The sequence below is a fragment of the Opisthorchis viverrini genome, assembly GCF_000715545.1.
Source record: "Opisthorchis viverrini unplaced genomic scaffold opera_v5_83, whole genome shotgun sequence".
Classification (NCBI taxonomy): Eukaryota; Metazoa; Platyhelminthes; class Trematoda; order Opisthorchiida; family Opisthorchiidae; genus Opisthorchis; species Opisthorchis viverrini.
In genome coordinates, this window is record NW_008751739.1 from 95,270 (window position 1) to 116,092 (window position 20,823).

General features: G+C 45.8%; 2 protein-coding genes across 2 annotated transcripts; one reads left to right on the forward strand and one right to left on the reverse strand.

The window, feature by feature from the left end:
* Positions 1-2,121: 2,121 nt before the first annotated feature.
* On the forward strand, positions 2,122-11,125 carry T265_04788 (hypothetical protein; the record flags this gene model as incomplete). Its single annotated transcript, XM_009169626.1, has 5 exons — positions 2,122-2,176; positions 3,007-3,315; positions 5,002-5,162; positions 7,788-8,050; positions 10,660-11,125. The coding sequence occupies 5 exons, from the start codon at positions 2,122-2,124 to the stop codon at positions 10,796-10,798; spliced, it is 927 nt and encodes a 308-aa protein (XP_009167890.1).
* Positions 11,126-11,779: 654 nt separating this feature from the next.
* T265_04789 (hypothetical protein) lies at positions 11,780-12,310 on the reverse strand (the record flags this gene model as incomplete). Its single annotated transcript, XM_009169627.1, has 3 exons — positions 11,780-11,976; positions 12,093-12,167; positions 12,203-12,310. 3 exons carry the CDS (start codon positions 12,308-12,310, stop codon positions 11,923-11,925), a joined length of 237 nt encoding a protein of 78 aa, XP_009167891.1.
* Between the last annotated feature and the right edge of the window lie 8,513 nt (positions 12,311-20,823).

The following is a 20,823-nucleotide window of genomic DNA, read 5'->3' on the forward strand; positions in this document are numbered from 1 at the left end:
ATACTCCCTGAACTCTTTGGCGCAATTCGGCTAACGTATGCGGTAGTCCACAATGCCCATTCAGCACGTGAGCGTTCCAAGCCACCAACCTGGTGACGTTATTCTTCAGGGGGTAGTGTGATAAGGTGTTTAGCAACATGCGGCCACAAAAGGTTATCCAACCTACCTCCCACACATAGCAAGCCATCTAGCAATATCGGATATAAGCGTATTGGTTTGTGGTTGCGTACACTTCGTTCGTCAACCTTACCGGTGCGTTCTAATTTCAACATGATTTGTGGGTACACCATCTTCTGAACCATGCGAATAATATCACGCTCAGATTGCCTCACTTCTGCGAGTTTCGATCCTCCAGTGTTCAGTGAGGATTCAGTTGAGCAGCTTGCCATCATTCTCAGGTATGTTTTAAATCTTGTCAACCATACCACAGATCGTAGAAGTTTAGACCAATCGGAACGCCTTTCCATTAAAAGATGCAACCCAGTTGGTTCCGAAGCAGCGGTCACGTTGACCGAAGCACGTTTCATCTTCAATTCTATTCCTTCTGGTATGAAATTTGGTTCGTAGCGTGGCCACTGGGCCTCGGACGCTTCCAGAAAGGCCGGCCCCTTGAACCAATATCGAAGAGCAGTCAGAGAGCTTACTTCTCTAGAGGCTAGTTCTGACGGATTATCCTCGCTCATTACGTGACGCCAATCACCGGGTGACGACAACTGATGAATTGTAGAGATTCTGTTTGTCACGAAGGTACTGTAGCGAGTGGCAATGTTCCGTATATAGTGAAGCACTATAGTTGAATCTGTCCAGTAAGTTGTTCTTATGAACGCAAATCCTGCTTCTTTCCGCAGTTCTTCCGCCACCCTTGCGGCTAGTCGCGCGGCATTCAACTCAAGCCTCGGCACTGTTACAGATTTCAAAGGTGCCACTCTAGACTTGGCATATATCAGAATGCACGTGAATTTCTCGGGTTCGACGCACCAGCGACAATACCCAACCACACCATACCCCACTTCAGAGGTGTCACTGAGCATATGCAAGTCTACATTTGCATCATAAATGTGAGCAGGTTGTACGCAACGGGGTATCTTTAGTTCGCCCAACGGCTTCATACTTTCAAACCATCTCTGCCACNAATTCGGAGTCCACGCTCGTCGCACAGGCAACGGAGAGCCTCGCTGCTCTTGGTCTTATTGTTCCCCTCTTGCCTTACTGGTATGGTTGCACCTCGTGGAACGACGTTCTAGCCAATGTAGCCCGCGGGATCACTGCAGCACTCAAGTCCGACTACCACGTCAAGGTGGCAGCTTTCGGCCGCAAAACACATAGTTAGTGGCAAGATTAGCCGAATGGTTTTGAATCTTCGAGTGACACCCAGTATTGGTGTAAATGAAGGATCGCTTTTCGGTTGATACGACCCGGATCTGTGTGTACAGAATAAAATGTAACAATGGTTAGTCTGGGTCAAACGGCCAGAGAATTGCACGCTGGAATCGATGAGCACAAACGGTGCATAAACAGCCACCCAAGAGAAAGATTAAAATCAAGCAGTGTACGCACTTGGTATTGAATGCAAATTAGACCTAGAACATGTGCAAGTGTTGAGACATCGACTGAGACCCACATTACAGCTACCGTTGGCCGAGGTGGTAAAACCTGTCCGGTCTCGTAGCGTGAACCTAATTGAGGGTGTACGACTGGCAAGCATGTACAGTGCAGCTTTATGTCAACTGACTTGACACGAGGTAGTGTACGGTAAACATTGGGTGAGAAACCTACGGAAACAAAAGTTGTGGACCACCCAAGAGGAATATTCGACTACACTTCCGTATACTGGAACTACAAGTGCCAAACCCTATTCAGCTTGGTGGTAATACCCACGATCCATCTGTCGTAATTATTAATTATGTGATCAAGTAATGGAAATATCGCGAAATAAGTATTAGCTGCCGGAAGACCGTATTTTAGCCACATAAATCAGAATTATGGTGTCCAAGTGTCACGTTAGGTCCAACGGAAGATAGAAAAGAAGGATTGATTCTGGTAATCGAGGTCAAAACCACCGCAAATGTAGGCCTCTGTAAACATCGTATAGAGTAGAAACAGAGGTGGCAGGCTGAATAAATGTTACTGTTCAAAACTACGGATATTGCCAAGTGCTATCTGAAATGTATGAGGAGTGTGATTATTCAGTGTTGAGCCTGGCCATGTCTGTTTAGTTATCGAGGTAGCCGTCAACCCACCTCAATTGCTTATAGCAGCAGTCTCCTGTAAGTTAGGCGTGGTATTTCCCCGATACTAATGATAGATAATAGGTTGTTTGTCTTGTTTATTCTCTGGACCTCTCTAAATAGCAGGGAAATTCGAATCTTTCGGCGGAAAATCTTGAATCTCTTGCCATTCTTGTAAGTAACGTGGGGAATTAGAAATCAATACGGAAAGGCTGTAAAGTTAAGTGATCGTATTGATTTATGTTTGGAACCCGTCACTCCACATTTTGCACAGGTTGAACTTTTACAACACTAAAGCGCGTCTGGGAACTCAGTGATGGTCAGTTGAGTTTGGTGTAAATGTGCCCGTAATTCCAGAGTAAGATTTTTTGCTCAGGTGTCACTCACAACCCGTCTGGGAACTCAGTGATGGTCAGTTGAGTTTGGTGTAAATGTGCCCGTAATTCCAGAGTAAGATTTTTTGCTCAGGTGTCACTCACAACCTTCTTTCCCGGTGTGCGCTGTGCAAGCAAAAGTGACCAAAATAGTGGTCAGTGCACTCTTGTTATTTGTGTTAATGCATCGTGTGAGTCAGGTCACTGTGATGTATCGATGGTAGCACTCAGCCGTGTATCACGGTGTTGGGGTCAAAAACCAACCTCCACCTACCAGAATTGGCGAAAACTGTTGTGCTCCCAGTCGCACTTCACACTACTTTTGAACGTATGGTAAAAAGGGCACATAGTGCACGAGTGATTGAGAACCACTGCTCAACTTTTCATTTTGATTATTGTGACAGAATCTTCTACGCGTTTTTCCGACAATGTTAATTCTTCTGTCCATCTTCCAGCTGGCGTTGTTCGGCAGACATTTCCGTCACTGGCCAAGTCCGAGTTGGAGGTTCTATACCCCGTGGCGAACACAGACAGCTTGCGACTTCCTTCAGCAGTTGTTGACTTCGACGATCCCAATGGTTTGTCCAATTGCCGACAGTCATGTCGCAATGCATTACCCGGTCATATTATCCCCAAATCGGCCCGGTTCGTATTCGTTTCAATCAACCGTTACGAACGCAAGAAGAATCTCTCCTTGGCGCTGTTTGCTTTGAGTAATTCTGCCACTTTGTTTACTTTTTGTTTTTGTCCGTTAATATTATAAGTAATAAGCATGAAAAATATTTGGCGATTAGTTTTATCAAGTTTTTAAATTTTCACCGAGAATTTTTCATTATCAAAATTCCCTGCCAAGTCTCTGTCACATCATCATCATCATCAAGGACAGCACATGGAATGTTCATACGGTCGTATGCTTTTTTCGACAAGTCAAGCGTTTATAATCGAATTCTCCTCCGTCTTTCAATCTTTGGGGCAATGTATTTATTTCGGTTGTCTACTATTATTTTGGGGGTGAAATTCCATAACCTCAGCGAGCTAAGATCCATTGTGTAATCCATGTGCAGAGAAGAATTGGTACACAGGTTGTAAGTCTACTTGGCAATGAGGTACGGTAGTTTCCGTCCACTAGATGCAGCTGCGATGTTGATTACCCTTTCCCTACTTAGCTCCAAACACGAGATGGTTCAGTGGTTAGGACGCGAATTTACTGATTGGAAGGTCCGTGGTTCGAACCCATCTCGACTTCCCCTGTCTGAAGAGCAACCTGGCAGTGTCCCATCACTTGTCCCTCCTTCAAGTGGCATGGCAATTAGGCACCGGAAGAGTGCTACAGCTGAAAGATTCCAAACACAAAGTTGGGACGAGGAGTGGATATGATCTAAAAGCTCCTCTTCTGCGCTATCACCTTCGGTGTGTAGCTGTCTCAAGCGATACTTCGTCGGAAAAGAGAGCAATTCAACTTCAGTTATCCAAATGTTCTCACCTAAGGAAACTAGAGGCAGGAGCCATCTTACTGTATGTGCTTCGTTGTCGTGACACTGATGTTTACCTGAGTAGAGTGAAGTTGAGTGGAGTGAGAATGGGGTATATATTTATCATGTTCATTTGGAGGTACCGTCTTCATCTCAATTTCTTCAAATTTCAACGTAGCACCCCACCTCCGTCATAATACTGCACAAATACCCTGCTTATTAGTGCACTCTCAAGATATTAGTGGATAACTCAGTGCTGTCCTATTAGCCGTGCGGCTAATGACGTCATCTTTAAGATGAGAGTCCGGCTGTTAGTCATTGAAATTGGAGTAAGCTTACCCCTATCCAGTAGGCCGGTATGTTTGTGCATTCGCAAGTTGTGCAAGTCCACGTGGTCGAGGCGGACTTTGTGCCTTTTCCTGAGGTCTTGCTTTTTTCAGCATTGTGTATCTAGCCGCTCTCCAGCCTTCTCTGTCGAGTGCCAGGTTCTCTCATCATCTAAACTGGAAGTTGGATTTTTACGAACTGATCTGGGCGTAGGCAATTTATCTTGGGATGATAGTTTCCGCCATCCGTCTCGAGTGGTCTGGTGGAGCTGATTTCGCATTTCATGGAGTTTTGGCTGGAGTAGCGAGGTCAGTACATCACTTAAGATGAACCATATTCCTCCAATCTGGAGCACGTGTATTTTCCGAAAATGACGTTCATGGGGTTGGGTCAATTAAAAGCTGTTACCGAAGAGAACATGGCTCGAAAGAAAAATTCGGTGCTTACTGTATGCAAACATGGGATGAAGCGCCACCTAGCTGTTTTGTTTTGAGCGCGCATCTGAGTCCTGATAGATGCAAACGCAACTCTTATGTTTTCATCTATCCTTATTTTCCCCACAGGCGTTTTTTTTTCCATTGGCAACGAGTTTCCCCACAGGCCATTTGTTCATCCATTGGGACGAGTTAGTGGATTCGGACAAGTCAGGTCATGCGAAACCCTCCGACGTGCACTTGGTGTTGGCCGGAGGCTACGATACACGTGTTGCAGAAAATGTTGAATATCATAAAGAATTGACCGCATTAGCAGACGAACTCAAGGTGAGAACCTGTTTACAGTAGCCTGCACTTAGAGAGAGGTTTGGTAAAGAATAAGTAAGTTTATTACTGAGCAAAGAGCTGCAGGTCTGGTTTCCATGCAGTCACTATTTAAGGGAGCCATGAACAGAGTTGTTTCCAAGACAGTGCGCTCCCGATAATCAAAATCGCTTGGTCCCAAATCTATTTGTGTTGCTGGAGGTAGGCTGCATTCCATGAGTTGCTTACAAGAAGGGCATAGTCTGACCACAGAGGTTCCGCGTATCTTCCGTGCTCATCCCATCCCAGAGCCAAATTTATGGCTTTCACTGTTCATATAGGTGACTGTTGAAAAATAGTTTATTCGGATTCCATTAATGTCATAAATAATTCAACGGCGAATCATTCAGCCTACTGAACTAATATTATAAGGTCCATATATGACCGCATCATGATGGAACATACACTTCGCGTACACCTTCATGGTCGGAAATCTTACGTGTACCTTTTATCTTGATTAACCCTTTGACACCGTATCGAGCGTAGTTCATGAGATTACCTCGCTCATGATTATTGTACGGTTTTCCCGACACGATATAGGGATAGGAAGCTTAGTATCTAGTTCTCTAGAATAAGAGCTTTCAGTCATAAACAAGTTTCAGTGGAGTTGGGAATACCTTTTGACGAGCCTGTATCTCCAGCGCAGAGGTAAGTTACGTGTTGATCCGTATGAACCTAGACCATTCCGCGCAAGTGAACAACAGAGCAGCCTTTTAACGGCCGGAGCGAGAATGTACACTGAATCTCCTCTATTCTTCATTTGTTTGTCTTCCAAATCTTGTTTTATTTGCCACAGTGTAAAGTAACTAATGGTTTTATCCGGTTTTATTATTTTATTATCCAGATCACCAAGTTGGCCAGGTTTTAAGGCAGACGGAGAACCAATCAGTAAGGCATCCTTATATTAACGCACCAGATCAGTGTTAAGTGTCAATTAACGGCTCTTGTCGGTTGGTTTGGTTCTCAAAATATTGCGTTGATGGGTTTTGGGGATTTCAAATTAGTTCCGATCGGGCTTGGTTCCTTAATCTTCCACTTCAGGGTGGATTCACCGCGAATGCCATTGGTAGATTTCGTTGGTCTTTGTGAGCTTCTGAGTGTTGGGACAATTTAGTTGGGGGGAGGGAAGGTGGGTGATGTTAAGTGGAATTCAGGTCATGATTAGTCCTGGTGACCGCACAGCAACACGTGTCAGCCGGATTTACGGATTTGTTCGAAAAGTTATTTTCAAACAGACCGCCAAGTGAGGCAGAGTGTTGTCTGTTAGAGAAGGGATTGGGTTTTGCAGTAAGCGAAGCGGTGATAAGGGCGGAAGAGATAATTCCAAGCGATGAATACGTGTTTCACAATCTTCCGCTAATGGAGGCGGAGACATACAGCTGGTCACACTCCTTAAGTCCCAGTAGCCATGAGCTCCAAATATTACGCCAACAGAGCGAAGAGCGTTGAACACCATAAAACAGGTGAACCACATAGTGATCACAAAAGCGGGTAAAAGTAAGACCACTGTGGTCATGAACAAGAATGATTGCCTACAGGTCAAGCAACACCTGGCTGAGTGTCCCTACCGGCACATCGATGTGGGAATAAAACACCCATAATGAATAGGAGTAAAGCTAAACTTGCGGTCCGTGATAAACCACTTAGGGCAAGGTAATTGGTATCGATTGTACTCCAAAAGTGCAATCCAACCACGGCTTCATGGCCTACCGAAAATCCGTAAACCAGATTTTGAGGTGAGACTAATAGTAGACGGAATAGGTTTCCCACCCCATGAGTTGGCCAGATTCTTGGCAGGTATTTTAAAACCCTTCAACGGGCAGTCTAGCACTTGTATTGAGAATTCATATGACTTTGCCAACAAAGTAGCAACCAGACGACATTGCTGTAGGTTTCGATTTCAATTCATTATATACGAATGTGCTAAAAGGGGACTCTTCAGAAATAGCCAAGCGACTGCTACTAGTGTATACCACCCTTTCAGGACGAACACAGCTTGCGGTAAATGAAATAGCAGAATGTATAGAAGCATACCTGAATCTCAATCACTTCCTTTTTGGCTCTGTGAAATGCGTTAGCACTCCGTCTACTCTGGAACTAATTTCCGACTAACCACGACAGAACGTCTTACCTGTAAATGTCGATTTATGTTGACACCTATCTTTTTTAGCATTTCCTGATGCCTTCTGATGCTGTTTTAGCAGAGGGATCGATTCGCATTAGATGGAAGTGGCCAAACTAAATTCGACACTGTAGTTCAGGGGATTGGGCTTAGTTCAGTAAAGGTGGATCAGCACCTTATTTATTCGAACACGTTAATCGCATTTTTATTGCAGCACATGGAAACTAATATTCCGTCAGTCTGTGACCTTGAGAGCACCTTTCAAGGCATGTAGGCCTTCCTGCCCAATTAGCTCTTGCTCAGTATTTGTGAGAAAATCACAAAAGGAAATTTTTGGGAATCAGGAGTCAGTCTTTTTATCCTGATGCACGTTAAATCCTGTTTTATCAAGTATAGCGCTCCTTTGCCCTCGAAAACTTTGAGTACCCTTTCTGCCGTCGGTTCGTCTTCCACACCCCAAACTACAGATCGGAGACCATGTAACTTTCGTCCGTTCTTGTCCATCTGAAGTGAAGACGCTACTGATCTCATCTAGCGATGCTGTTTTGTATACACCGGACAGAGAGCACTTCGGAATAGTACCAGTGGAAGCCATGTTTCTCTACCGACCCGTAATCGCACTGGACTCTGGTGGTCCCCGTGAAACAGTCTTAGATGGATCCACTGGGTTCTTGTGTCGCGCAGAACCGGAGGCTCGTCTTCCCGGTTGTTTTGCGGTTCAACTGGCTAGGTAAGCTCTTGCTCATCTGATCTGACTTGTGGCATTCTTCCACTGTGAATTGTTCCCATATTGGAAAACTGTACCGAACTGTAACATGTTTGGACCCCGCCATAATTCCCTTTGTTTTTCCATTGGAAATCTGACTAATTCTGTGCACCCTTGTGTATAGGCGAGTGATGTAGCAGTGTGGGCCAAGCGCACTATATTATTGTTATAACTTATCCTAAAGGATCGTACGCACTGAAGAGACTGAAGACAGCTGCTCAAACAACCCAGCGCCCAATATCAACGCTGAAAAAGGCACACAGTACTGCGAGAATCCGGTTCTATCTCTGACTCAAGAGTTATCGCTCCTCCCGATTAAGGGAGGCAAACTTATTAGGTCAAAATTTCACTGTGTACATAACCTCACATGTAACTGCAGAGGTCACATTGGAAGAACATATGGTGTCTTAGTGCTATGAAGGAGCACGTTTCCTTATAGTCCCGAACCGAACAACGGACTGAAAACCAGGATCCTTACCTGTTTACGATCGGTAACCATCTTTTGACCACAGACCACCGGGTTTGTTTGACCCCAGCTATATTGTCTAGTCATTATGACTCACATGGTCTTCAATTTACAGAGGCTGCTGCGATCAGCTTATTCCGGCATTCATTGTGTTCAAAAAAACTTGATGTACTCCCTAGTCTACCTTGAATATGACGTGTATACCGTTTCTGATTGTTGACCAAATTCTCTTTAACCATATGGTTAGCACTATTCGCCAAGACCGAGAAACACCGCTTTCTCGTGATTAGTAATTTGGTAATGGTTAACCAAAATACATGTAGTTTCCGTAACTGTTTTTCATCACATGATAGAACGACAAATCCCGCTCGATTGTAGTACTCGATTCGCTGAGATTCCGTTTAAGAATTTGGAGTCTGTACCATTTCTTACGACACTTCGTTCTGGAGCGTAATGTATTGGTCCTCTTTTTAACTTCACACGTTGCTAGGATCACTTGTGTCTCACGGGTGCCATTCGCTTGTAAATATTGGCGCTCTACAGGAAAAAAACGAGCTGTAAGGGTACGGCAGAAGGTTGAACAAGTCAAAGCGAATCTTCTCAGGTCAACCGATCTTTGCTTCTTCCAGCACAACAGTGTCTTCTCCCACCACAGGACTATTTTGTAATGTCGCAGAATCATTTATCAGTGTTTGGTCGGTTAGCAGGGCGACCGTCTAGTCAGCTCAGTTTGCGCGATCTTCTCCTTGCTTGTCTAATTTACTACTTTTGGACAACTTCGGGACAACAGTTATGCAGGATCGGAAAGTGTGCGAGATTTCGCAGAGATATCTGCTACTCCCAGTCTTACGCAGGTCCGAAGTTGGAAGAGAGGTCAGTAGGTCAATCTATGTTGTGAACGTTTGTAGTTGGGATTTCGGTGTTCATACAAACAGCGGGGCTGATAAACAGTGCACGAGACAGTAAGGTCGACAGCTATGGCTATGCAAAACAAAGTTGTACGGAGCAATATAAAGAACGCACGATCAATAATGGTAAATTGTAGAAATTCGTAGGGCTATAGACTACGAAACTAGACGATATGTGAATATAGTTGATCAATTTGGCTGGACCAGCGAAATTGTGCAGAGGAATCCGAGGACGGATTCGGCTCCCGAAGGACCACCGCGTGCGGACCCAGAGTTACAGAAGGCGAACTGTCAGCTGGCGCGCATCACGCTTTACAGGTGTCTGCCGCACAACGCTCTCCACAGTTACAGTGCGCGCGAACTGCGCAACGGTCAACAGAGGATTATCTACTGGACAACGATGGACGCGTACCTACTGTCGTGTAACGCAAAAGATCGTCCACCTGAAAGGTTCATTCAAAAGTAACACTCGTCCAAATAAGTGTATGGAGGAGAGACGATATACCAGGTCACTGGTATTCTAGCGTCGACGATATTCCTCTGGCGTGCCAGAAGTAAATGGGTATGGTCATTAAGATAGGAATCACTGCAGTTGGTCGCTTCTGGGTCATGTGGGCAGCTTGTTAGATCTCTTTTGATAATGCAGGCCCGATTTCCAGCTAGTCCAGCCGTCTTCCTCCTGGAACACTCACTGAGATAGAATAGCTACGAAGCACAAACTTTTTGGCAACGAAAACTGGATAGGAACTACGGAAATGTCTGGGTTAGTGTCAGGACTGGCTGATCATACTGATTTCTGTTAGGAGACGACTAACTGTATCTAAGCTTTACAATGGCAACCAGCTCATAAGTCGCGAAATTCTCACTTCAACGGTACACGAAACCGTTCTTAGCATCACTTGGCTTCAATGATCTATAATTCCTTTCACGCCTTCATTTGGACATTCTTCCGTAAACAGGTGTACCTACATTGCCATCTCGAGCCTACTCAATTACAGCGCTTGTTTTGTAACTTGTAATGCTGAAATGAGACGTGAAATACTGTACCAACGCAACTCTGCGGCCGTAGCGCGCGAGGGGATTAGATACTCAGTACTGTAAGGTCACTTATATGTCCTCATTAGGTGCACTCATCCTCACTCTGAAACATCATGTGCTTTTAACTTTTCCGCTGTTTCTTCCAATCCTTTTGGTGTTAGGTTTCTCAACGACCCCAGTCTGGTGTCCAGGATGGGAAAAATGGCACACCGCAGAGTTGTGGAACATTTCTCCTGCAATGCTTTCCGCAAACAGCTTTGTGATATTATCTCGCACTTGTCAGCCCCTAACTTTCAATGATCTTGACTATTCAATGCGAACATTTTACTGCTTCCTGTCATCCCCTTTGTACTGTTCATCAGGATATATTGGGCCATACATATCGAATGAGGTAGTGAACTCGTACCTATAAAATGCATGTCACGCAGACACTTCGTTTCTGGTGCCAAGCTTGTCCGATTTGTGCCTTTGACAAAGTTTCCATACATACGTGTTAAACCACATGGTATCCATTGGTGTGAACTGATTAGCCCTATACATGTTTGTCCCAATGGATAATTGAGTGGCATCGCCTCTGCAACAGTAATACTGGCTTTCATGTTGCACACTAAATTTTTCTTGAGCTACCGTACAGTCACTGTTCTGTGGTTTCCGGAGCCACTTCATGCACTCAGCTGAGGTGGTGGACAGAAAGCAAGCAACAAATTGAACTTATTGGAGTCTCACAATTGTGGCCACATCTTGATGCAACATAATCCCGGGGTGGTTGCGGCTGGAAGCAAGGTCACTTTTTGCAGCGGAACTCTAAATCGTGGCGTATACAGTAGAAGTCTTCATTGAGTTGATCCAAAAACTCTATACGACAGAAGATCTTGATGAACACTGGCAGGCCATTGTCCGTGCCGCACTTTCTGGCTCATAACTTAGGAGTCCCTCTTTTCCACTCACTCTTATTTCGTACTTGAACGGTAAATTGGGCACCCGTGAGTTAAACCTTCATTCGCAAGGTGGTGCTAACGTCCGACATGGGCCTACGCCATGTACCGGGCTTTGTCACAATGAAGAATGTATAGAATCCGATCAGCTACCTAGAGTAGGTGTTAACTTTGGGTATGAAAAAGCCTAAACTGCGATGGCAACAAGTTGCCCCAAATAATTTGACCACAATCCGTCCGCAAGATTTCAGTGCTGGCGGAACGTTACAATGGATGTGCTTCTGGAAATTCTGTCCGCAGACGATTCCTTAATGTGCTATGCCTATACGGAAAGTAATAAACCGAGATCCATATCACGTTTTATTACTTCATAGCAGCCAGAAAATGCTATTCGAAGTTGTACATGAGTGGCATCATAGATAAGGTTCTCTTAAATTACCGAAAATAAGATGTTGAATAAGTATCACAAAATAGATCTTGCAATGATCGTCAGGCAACAGCGATCGCCACCGGAGCGGTAACCTCAGAGCCTGGTAACTGATCCTGAAAAACAAAGGAAATAGTGAGCAGAGGCCTACACGGGCTCCATCCAGATCAAATGCGCATGCACAACGTGCCCGATTAATACATGATCAGTGATATAATGTGTATGGGCTTACCACGTCATAAATTACTCGAATGAATAGAGAGCAACTCGGGCACTGGGCAACGTCATCGCCACTGAGTAAATCTTCCTAAGTGGAGTTTTTTTACGACATGTGCAACCTACCCTTGTGATTTGAAATCGGTCCCCGCAGGGGCAGGGATAAAAGTAAGTCTCCAGTTCTGCATCATATTCCATATCTTCAATCTCTATCTCGTCATGAAAAACCGACATTGTCGACTCGATACCGGAGCTACGATCGAAACGGTGGTGAGCTCAGACGGTCCAGAGCTGAAACTAGAAAGTAGGGTGCAAACCATTAACATCACAGAGAAAACTACAGGTTGTCCGATGATAGTAGTTGGTTTTTCACGTTCTTTGAAACGGGCAAGCACCCTCAGGAATNATGTAGTATACCGTGAAAATATGTATATACGCGTGTAAACTACTCGGCCGCTTTCCAGTGGCTATTGGCACTGACAGAAATGGCCCAGTCGCAGTCAGTGGCCCTCGTGCATCAAAACTGTCGCATTTAATATATAGCTACCTAATTTCGGAAAAAAAATGCCGTCGCCTTCAAGGTTTAACTGAATGCCCCACATTCCCGTTTTCCAGTGATCATGGTACAAGGGTTGTCGCTGATGAATTGAATTGAAGATAGAAACCTCAGTAGCATTTAAGGCATCGGATGTGCCTGTTTGATCTCAGTGAGAACGATGAATGGGTAATTAGATTTCATGATGAATTGATACACATGGAACATACTGCCATCATCATCCGTATATTATGAGGTGTAACCTCAACGTTCCTAGTTTTTCGGGGCGCGTCAGAATGACTGCACCACTAGCGAGCCTTCTGGTATTCCTCTGTGAGTGTTACGGCTATTGTTGTTTGAAGTGGAAGCTTTGTGGTCAGCATAAATTAGAAAAACGACCAGAAGTTCTTCAAAGTGGCTATTTGAAAAAAAACTTTCTATAGGATGGGTCCAGCTGTCCACCTCCAGGTTATGTGCAAGACAAACATGTAGTATAGCTTTAGAATGAGAACTATCTGCGAATAAGCCAGACAAATGAGCCACATCGCGGGCGCATGATCGGTATGTTCAGTCAGTTGGGTTCAGTTTTCCACATTACGGCTGATCACTGACAATTAGGTGAATAAAGGAATGAAAGCAACGTGTAGAAGGCCATGGCCCAAACTGCGCATTGAAGACAGGTAGACCTGTATGTCCAGTATAACAGGAAGTGAGCTACGCAGTGAAAGCGATGGGTAGAACAGCCATTGTCTGCGTGACGCCGCCATCTGTTGGGGTCACTAACCATTGGTTTGTCTCGTCCCACGGTCCCCATCCATGGAGACGGCAAATGCCAACGCGACTGACTTAGTTGGTAAAGGCTTTCAGGCTTCGTTGTCAAGTCACGGACTGATCGCCCCTGGGCGCTCTCCATCCGACACAGGTATGGGTGAACAAGGCAGACAACCCTCACATCAGAAGGGCATGGCCTAATCAACGTAATTCGTAGAGTGTGGCTAACTGGTCTATCGGGGGAGAGTGAACTTCCCAGATAAACATCTCTGGTCCACTTCAATATTTCTGGTTTGGTATTCCCACCAAACCCACGGAACGCTTCAGATGCATGGATGGTCAAATGTAATCCGAAAATCTCGCACGCAACGGCCACGTCACGGCGCTGTACAATCTACCCTTGAGAGTCAAGAAAAGAAAGAAAGCCTTCAGCTGTAGCACCCTTCCGGTGCCTAGCTGCCATGCCACCCGAAGGAAGCACGAGGGCTGCGATACTGCCAGGTTGCCCAAGCCTAGGCAGGGGAAGTCGAGTGGTGAAGGTCGGATTCGAACCACGGACCGTCCTGTCAGTAAATTCGCGCTCCAACCACTTGGGCCATCTCGCGTAGCTGCCACGCCAACCGAAGAAAGCACAAGGGCTGGGATACTGTTAGGTTGTTCAAGCCTAGGCAAGAGAAGTCGAGGGGCAGAGGTCGGGTTCGAACCATGGACCTTCCGGTCTGTAAATTTGCGCGCTAACCGAGGAGCCATCTCGCCCTCCAAGATCATTAGCACCAGCGTACTCAATGTTTGTGAACAAACGCTCCGGGAGCAAGGCATCAGTGCCAAAACCGGTGTTTCTGTCCACGATGTTGACTTAAGATGCTCGCTTTTTAGGCGGCACCATTGCCGACTTAAGTTGTCCGGGAGGATCTACTCCCAGGTAGACGCAAATGCGTCAGACACTGACTGAAGAATTCAACGTCTTTGAACAGCCGATAAAAGATCGACGGTTCCAGGGAAGTGAGGACTCTTGAGTGGAAGCATAGACGCGAACAATTCTGAGAAAGGGGGGTTCAATATTCAGTTCACGTTTTGTCAACGGCCTGGTGATAAGTAACTATCCAAATGGGTTGTTATTCGAAGTAATCTACCTTGCTGGATACAAGGAAGCCCTTGTGGCTTCTGACGACTAAACTGATTTCCAAGGGCTTGTCGAACGAATGTAGAAAACTCCAGTATTCTCCTCTTCTGCTTTCGTGACGGTAGTCCGGAGCCTGAGGCCACCTAGAGCCTTGTTCTCTGAAATACACGAGAGCTGATATGATGATTTACAGGGGTGTATACAGGAGTATTCAGTTTGAGTTTGTGCCGGTTTCGCTAGCACATGTGATCATTCAGATGATCAACGTAGTTGCTAGGCCGTCTAGGCGCACATCAACTATAAGAGGGAAATGTTGTCAGGCTTTTAAAACGTTCGAGGCTTAGTTAGATCAACGACAAAACCTTCAACCATGACGGATCGTTATGTGCACAAAGTGCCGCCCTGAGCTACCGATGATGTGATCACTTCTTTGGTTACCGAGTGGTGCGAATGTTTTCAAACCAGATGAAAGAAAGAAAGCGTTCAGCTGTAGCACCCTTCCGGTGCCTAGCTGCCATGCCACCCGAAGGAAGCACGAGGGCTGGGATACTGCCAGGTTGCCCAAGCCTAGACAGAAGTCGAGAGGCGGAGGTCGGATTCGAACCACGGACCTTCCTGTCAGTAAATTCGCGCTCTTACCACTTGGGCCATCTCGCACCGAACCGGAATATTAAGTAGATTGTCGAAGGAAGGTTCGAACAGCGAAATACCGTTCGCAAGTACCATGACCGGGCGACCGAACTGGGTTACCCAACGTTCCAACTGTTCGCGCGACCATTTTGCGATAGGACGGTCCCCGACCCCGTAAAAAAAGGTCAGGGGAAAAGGCGCACATCATCTTTCGACGGTAAAAGAGTAACCTGATCGACGCGGTGCACAGGCTGCCCCAGAAAGCTTCTGTTATGATAGTACTTGGTCGTTCGGCTGTAGCACCCTTTCGGCTCCGAGCTGCCATGTCAACGGAGGGCACTAGGGCTGGATACTGTCAGGTTGCCCATTGAGTGGCGCCTAGACCTCATAATAGTACATTTCAAAACGTGTGTATTTAAGATAGGCCGAAGGCAGGTTCCGAACGTTGCACTATAGAAAACGGCCGGTGGCCAACTTGACCGAAGAATCCGAGGCAAGAGAGACCGCGCAGCGATTCAGACACTACGCAGTAGGAACCGATGTATTAACGCTGTTTCAGTGTCAGTAGACTGAGCACCAGCTAAATCGACCACTGTACGGAATGTAACCGCATCAGTGACGCCATTCGATGGACCTTAGATACGCCATTTGTCAGTCGTAAGCTGTGCGCTGTACTCTAGGTGCTTTGTACCTGGCGAAGGATATGGCATCGTGTAAGGTCTTTAAAACTATGGATAGCCAAAAGCGCCATAGTGAGTTTCATCTGGTTACAACTTCGGGCTAATTGTACCAACCTACGAACACTGCTAATAAATTTTTAAGGCCACGCCGGGTGCGTAGGTGGTAGGTTACAACGGTGCTTTAAAATCGTGATGGTGTAGGTTGGCTAGGGTACAGGTAACTTAGTTTGGACGTCAGAAGGCTCATCGCACATACGCACAGAATAAAGCCTTGGTCGTACCTTGCAAAGGATCGGTAGGTATTTGCATGGTGGCGTAATAACTGAGGACAAACTATCGGTAACAGCTGGCTGGACCACATAATTTGCCCACGTGCTTAAATGCGCTCGGCACTGGTTAGGAAATAACTGTTTGTACCTTTAACAGTAGAGTTTCCATCGCCACTGATTTAATCCGACGCCCCAGTAAGTACACGGAACTGGTGTCCAGTTCAAAATGAAAGAAAAAGAAAGCGTTCAGCTGTAGCACCCTTCCGGTGCCTAGCTGCCATGCCACCCGAAGGAAGCACGAGGGCTAGGATACTGCCAGGTTGCCCAAGCCTAGACAGGGGAAGTCGAGTGGCGGAGGTCGGATTCGAACCACGAACCTTCCGGTCAGCAAATTCGCGCACTTGGGCCATCTCACCCCAGTTGGGGGCCATCTCGTCCAGTTCAAAATTCTCAGTACTGTTGCCTAAAGGGGGAGAACAGTTGGGGCAAGTGTTAAAGATATTGGTTCTCTCAAACACTGGTGACCAGCATATCGTCTACATAGGAATAGACGGAACCTAAGCCGTGAGGAACGCTGTGCAGAAGAGGCTATGTGGAGAAACTCGACAAAACGATGGTGTCGTAACTGCTGTCCTGGAAATACTCCCAGTGGCTTACACGTGAAGATTAGCCGGAAATAGATTAATATTGCTGAACACACTCATATTGCCAGTGGTATCGAGTAGCTACCCGGTGCACTGTAGACACCACACCACTGCCATAGGCCTTGTTCAAAGAACTTCACTAGACTATAAGCCTAGAAACAACCACCGTTAGTGGTTGGTTGTATGGCAGTGTGTAGTCCTCAGTTCTTCATGGATTGATGGCAACCGCGCTGCATGGCCAAGGTTCCACTCCAAGAACTTTTATAAGGCCACATGCCTTTATTGGGAGTCACCAGCTAGATCAACGAAGCATACTTGAGAAGATATTCAGACTTACGGTAGATGTCACATTGACTGCATTAACATTTCAGATGATTTTAAAAAAGCACGCGACCACGAGAAGTTCCAGTATACGCCAAATGTGACCGCACAGATGTGTTGGAACTATCCGCGTCGAAAACTACCGTGCATGTTGTCGATACTTCTTTTAGGAACATCAGAGAACGTAGCTCCCCTCTGACCATCAACCCATTCCCGAAGAAACCACGGTTGATGGCGTCGCGCTTCCTGCCTTACCCCAGTTTCTCGCAGGCACCTCCCCGCGCTTTATTCCACTCGACTCCTGAGGCCCACGATATAAGCCTTCCCGTGTACCCAGTACCAATTGTCGATCGCGCGCCCCAGCATTCAACGCCTGTCCCGTCCACATCCTACCAGCCGCATATTTGACGCAGCAGACGGTACACCGTCTGCCACCGTACACTGTTGACAGCTCCCCGGAGATCCCTGTATTTCCTGTTTTGTCCTGTTTTGCGCCCATTGTCCAAACCACAGAAGTCGCTGCATTGATTCAGCAGAACGAACAACTGCTCCAAAAAATGGACGAGATCGCGGAAGATATTCGAAATCTGAATATTCGCATTGACCACTCAATGTCGAGAGTCTATAATTCTGATGAAACCACCAGTTTCGAATTCCCCCTTCGGAGCAAGATTGCGTGGAACAAGTTGGAAGCCACACCTATTTTAACTGGTAATTCAGTGTCGTCGATCCCATTTATTGGCCACAAATGAAATAATTTGGGTCCTTCAGTGCAACTACCATGGCGGACCTGGTGCGTGTGTCGCAGACGGGATTTGGCTGACGAATTCGCCACCAATGTGGCCTAGGCTAGATCTGCGGAAAAACTCTCCTTCCAATACACAAGATTGTGTGTCTTGATAGAAGGCAAATGATCAGAGATAGCTTGCTATCTTTTCAGAAACAGACCTCAGTAACCCAGTTCCCAAAGGCTGCAGGCGACAGGATTTGTGTAAGGAAATCCAAAAATGGTTCGGCGCCACGCCACATATATTCCAGCCAATCAGAATGGGGATGACACCACAATACGCGCGACCGCCGGTGACCGGGTGAGTCGACTTATACACAAGCCAAACTGAAGAAAACGATTGGGTGGTCCTAGTCACGTGACCCATATCAAAACATACGCCCACCATATACGAGGCCTAGCTGTTTAGCAGAGGTTTGCACCAACAGTCACTCGTGGCTAGGTGGCCGAGTGGGATAAGCTCGGGAGCAGGCCTGCTGGTTCGGGCAACGTCACCTGACTTCTTTTCGACGTCGAAATTACTTTCCCGGCTAGCGCTTTTATTCATTGGATGCTACTGCTTTTGCTGAGTCATATATAGCGCACAAATTTGGGTGACTTGGATGAAAGCAACTTGATGATCCGGTTGCGATAAGTCTTAGACGTATATACATATCCAAGACTACAGTTGTGGCGTTTTGTACCTTTGTTTCACTTCCATTATAACACTACGTATTTCATCAATTGGATAATCATTTTTTGTTTGAATACGAAAAACTACAAAAACACGCACTTGTACAATTTCACAGAATACAAGCGTGGTCACGTGCTTCGACTCTCTCTTCTGATTTCGCTCGCGCTTGCAGCGTTCATTCGCGAGTCTCGTGTGCTAACTCTGTTATCAAAACGTTTCAGACTATCTTCGGGATCCACTGTATGTGGGAACTGTTCAGGACCCCTGGACTGGACCACCATAATTGGATTATTGTTTATTCGCTGACCTGGGCCAACGACGAACTATTTTGAAGAGAACAACTGTTAGTGAGTCTGTTCCGTCTGACCTCTATTTTTGTATACCCAACCTAGCGTTATTGTTTTTATTTCTTTGCCACACACCTGGTAAACTAACTTTTTGGGTAGCCAGACTACTACACAGTCTTAACTACATATAATTAATTTTGAATCAAGTTTTCCGAAAACACAAATGTCGAGTTCCTGCCAAACTTTTATCGGAAGTGGTGATGTGAGCAGTCAGAAGAAGGTTGCTTGAAGTGCAGGTCAATGGGTATGTTAAGGTGCGTGGATGCGTTTCGTGACGTCAAGATTTTTTATTTTGTAAGCGTCCAATTGAAAATATTTCACGCGGGAAGCAGATATCTCCTGGAATAAATTATTTGAATTGTTCCATGCCATTTTATCGCTTGCACTGACAGCTCATCCTTCCTTGGTTTATGCGCTTCAACCATTTAATTGAATTTTTCTTGGCTTGTGCGGCCGCAGGCTATCGGCACACCCAAACCGAGTTCGCCGAAACTATATGGTTTTCGAAGTTGCTATTTTAATGGGGAGTTAGTCTAATCAATTTGCACCTTCCCGTGACATGTTGCACGCAGCATTTTGTTGAAGTGAGCGAAACGTCAAGGTCATTGACTATCGCCGATTTGGACTTTTTGCCGGTTTACGCGACATAAAACAGGAAATCGCACTTTAGCTTATTTTGGCGTTCCTCGGTGTTCCTGAAGAATAAAGTAACATCTCAAGAGTATTTAATGCAAATACCACCCTATAGGATCGGTCGTAGGCGTTTGTTTGCTTTAGACACCTTAGATTTAACAAATGGAATATTTTTCTTCGACGAACCTGCTCACCACACATGTTCCTCATGTATTTGATATTCCAATATGTGCAATGAAGTTAGATAACAGTACAAACTTGCAGTGGCAGCGCGAGGACCATCTGTGGATGATCCCCTTTCCCAGATATGCCTAACTAGCTTGTAGATAATACAGTGTTACGAGATGGCTGTGGGCATCTTTCCTATTATAACTATGACGTTCTACAGGTGGTGACCACCATGAAGCGGTCACCACGATGGCGGTAGTCGTCACTCACCTCGACTACCTATTTTAGTTGCTGGATCGGTGCCTATGTGCGACGCTGATTACGGTTCCCCACATATGCGCGGCAGCCCAATCCAATGAGCAACGACGGCCTCTTGTACTCGTATCTCTACTGGTATTCACTCATCTCGAATACCTGTTGTAACTGCTAGGCCCGCGTTTATGTGCAANTGTATACCGTTAACTATACGCGATCCCGCTTGTCTTCGCTAGCTACAGTAAACATTAGTGCAATATATATGCCGACCGGTAAAAATAAGGCCCCAGCTATGCGTAATAGCCACATCTCACAGCCTGTTATACTCACAGCTGTACTCGAAGTCATCTAACTTGGCTATTAATCGTATCAATTGAGTCAGTGTCCTTGTGCATACATACCTATTCTTGCCTATATAAGACTCTGTTCGGTAGGCCTCAGCTATGCGAAGTGTCCTGATTTAACTGCCAACAATGGCCCGTCATACCCGAAAATGTGCGCGCTATCACATATATCTGCTACTGATATCATCATGAAGAGCATGGAATCAGTGTTAAACACTGATCTTCACTGCCGTACCTGCCTGCTACCCACAGAAAACACCAAGCCAGTATCTATGCGGGACGATAGAAACCAGGTTCCAACTATGCGTGACATCTTAACGACCAATATTTATGGCGACCGGTAAAGACAAGGACTCAGCTATGGGTTATAGCCTAATCTGACAGCCTGTTATACTCACAACGGTACTCGAAGTCACCTAACTTGGCTATTTATCGTCATACTTACTCGATGGCGTTTATGTTAGCTACCTTCAATAAACATCACAACTGTAGTCGACTTAACCTACGGTGGCTACCTATGGTAACTGCCAGGCCCGTACACATGCTCGTAGCTAACCATAATGCCCT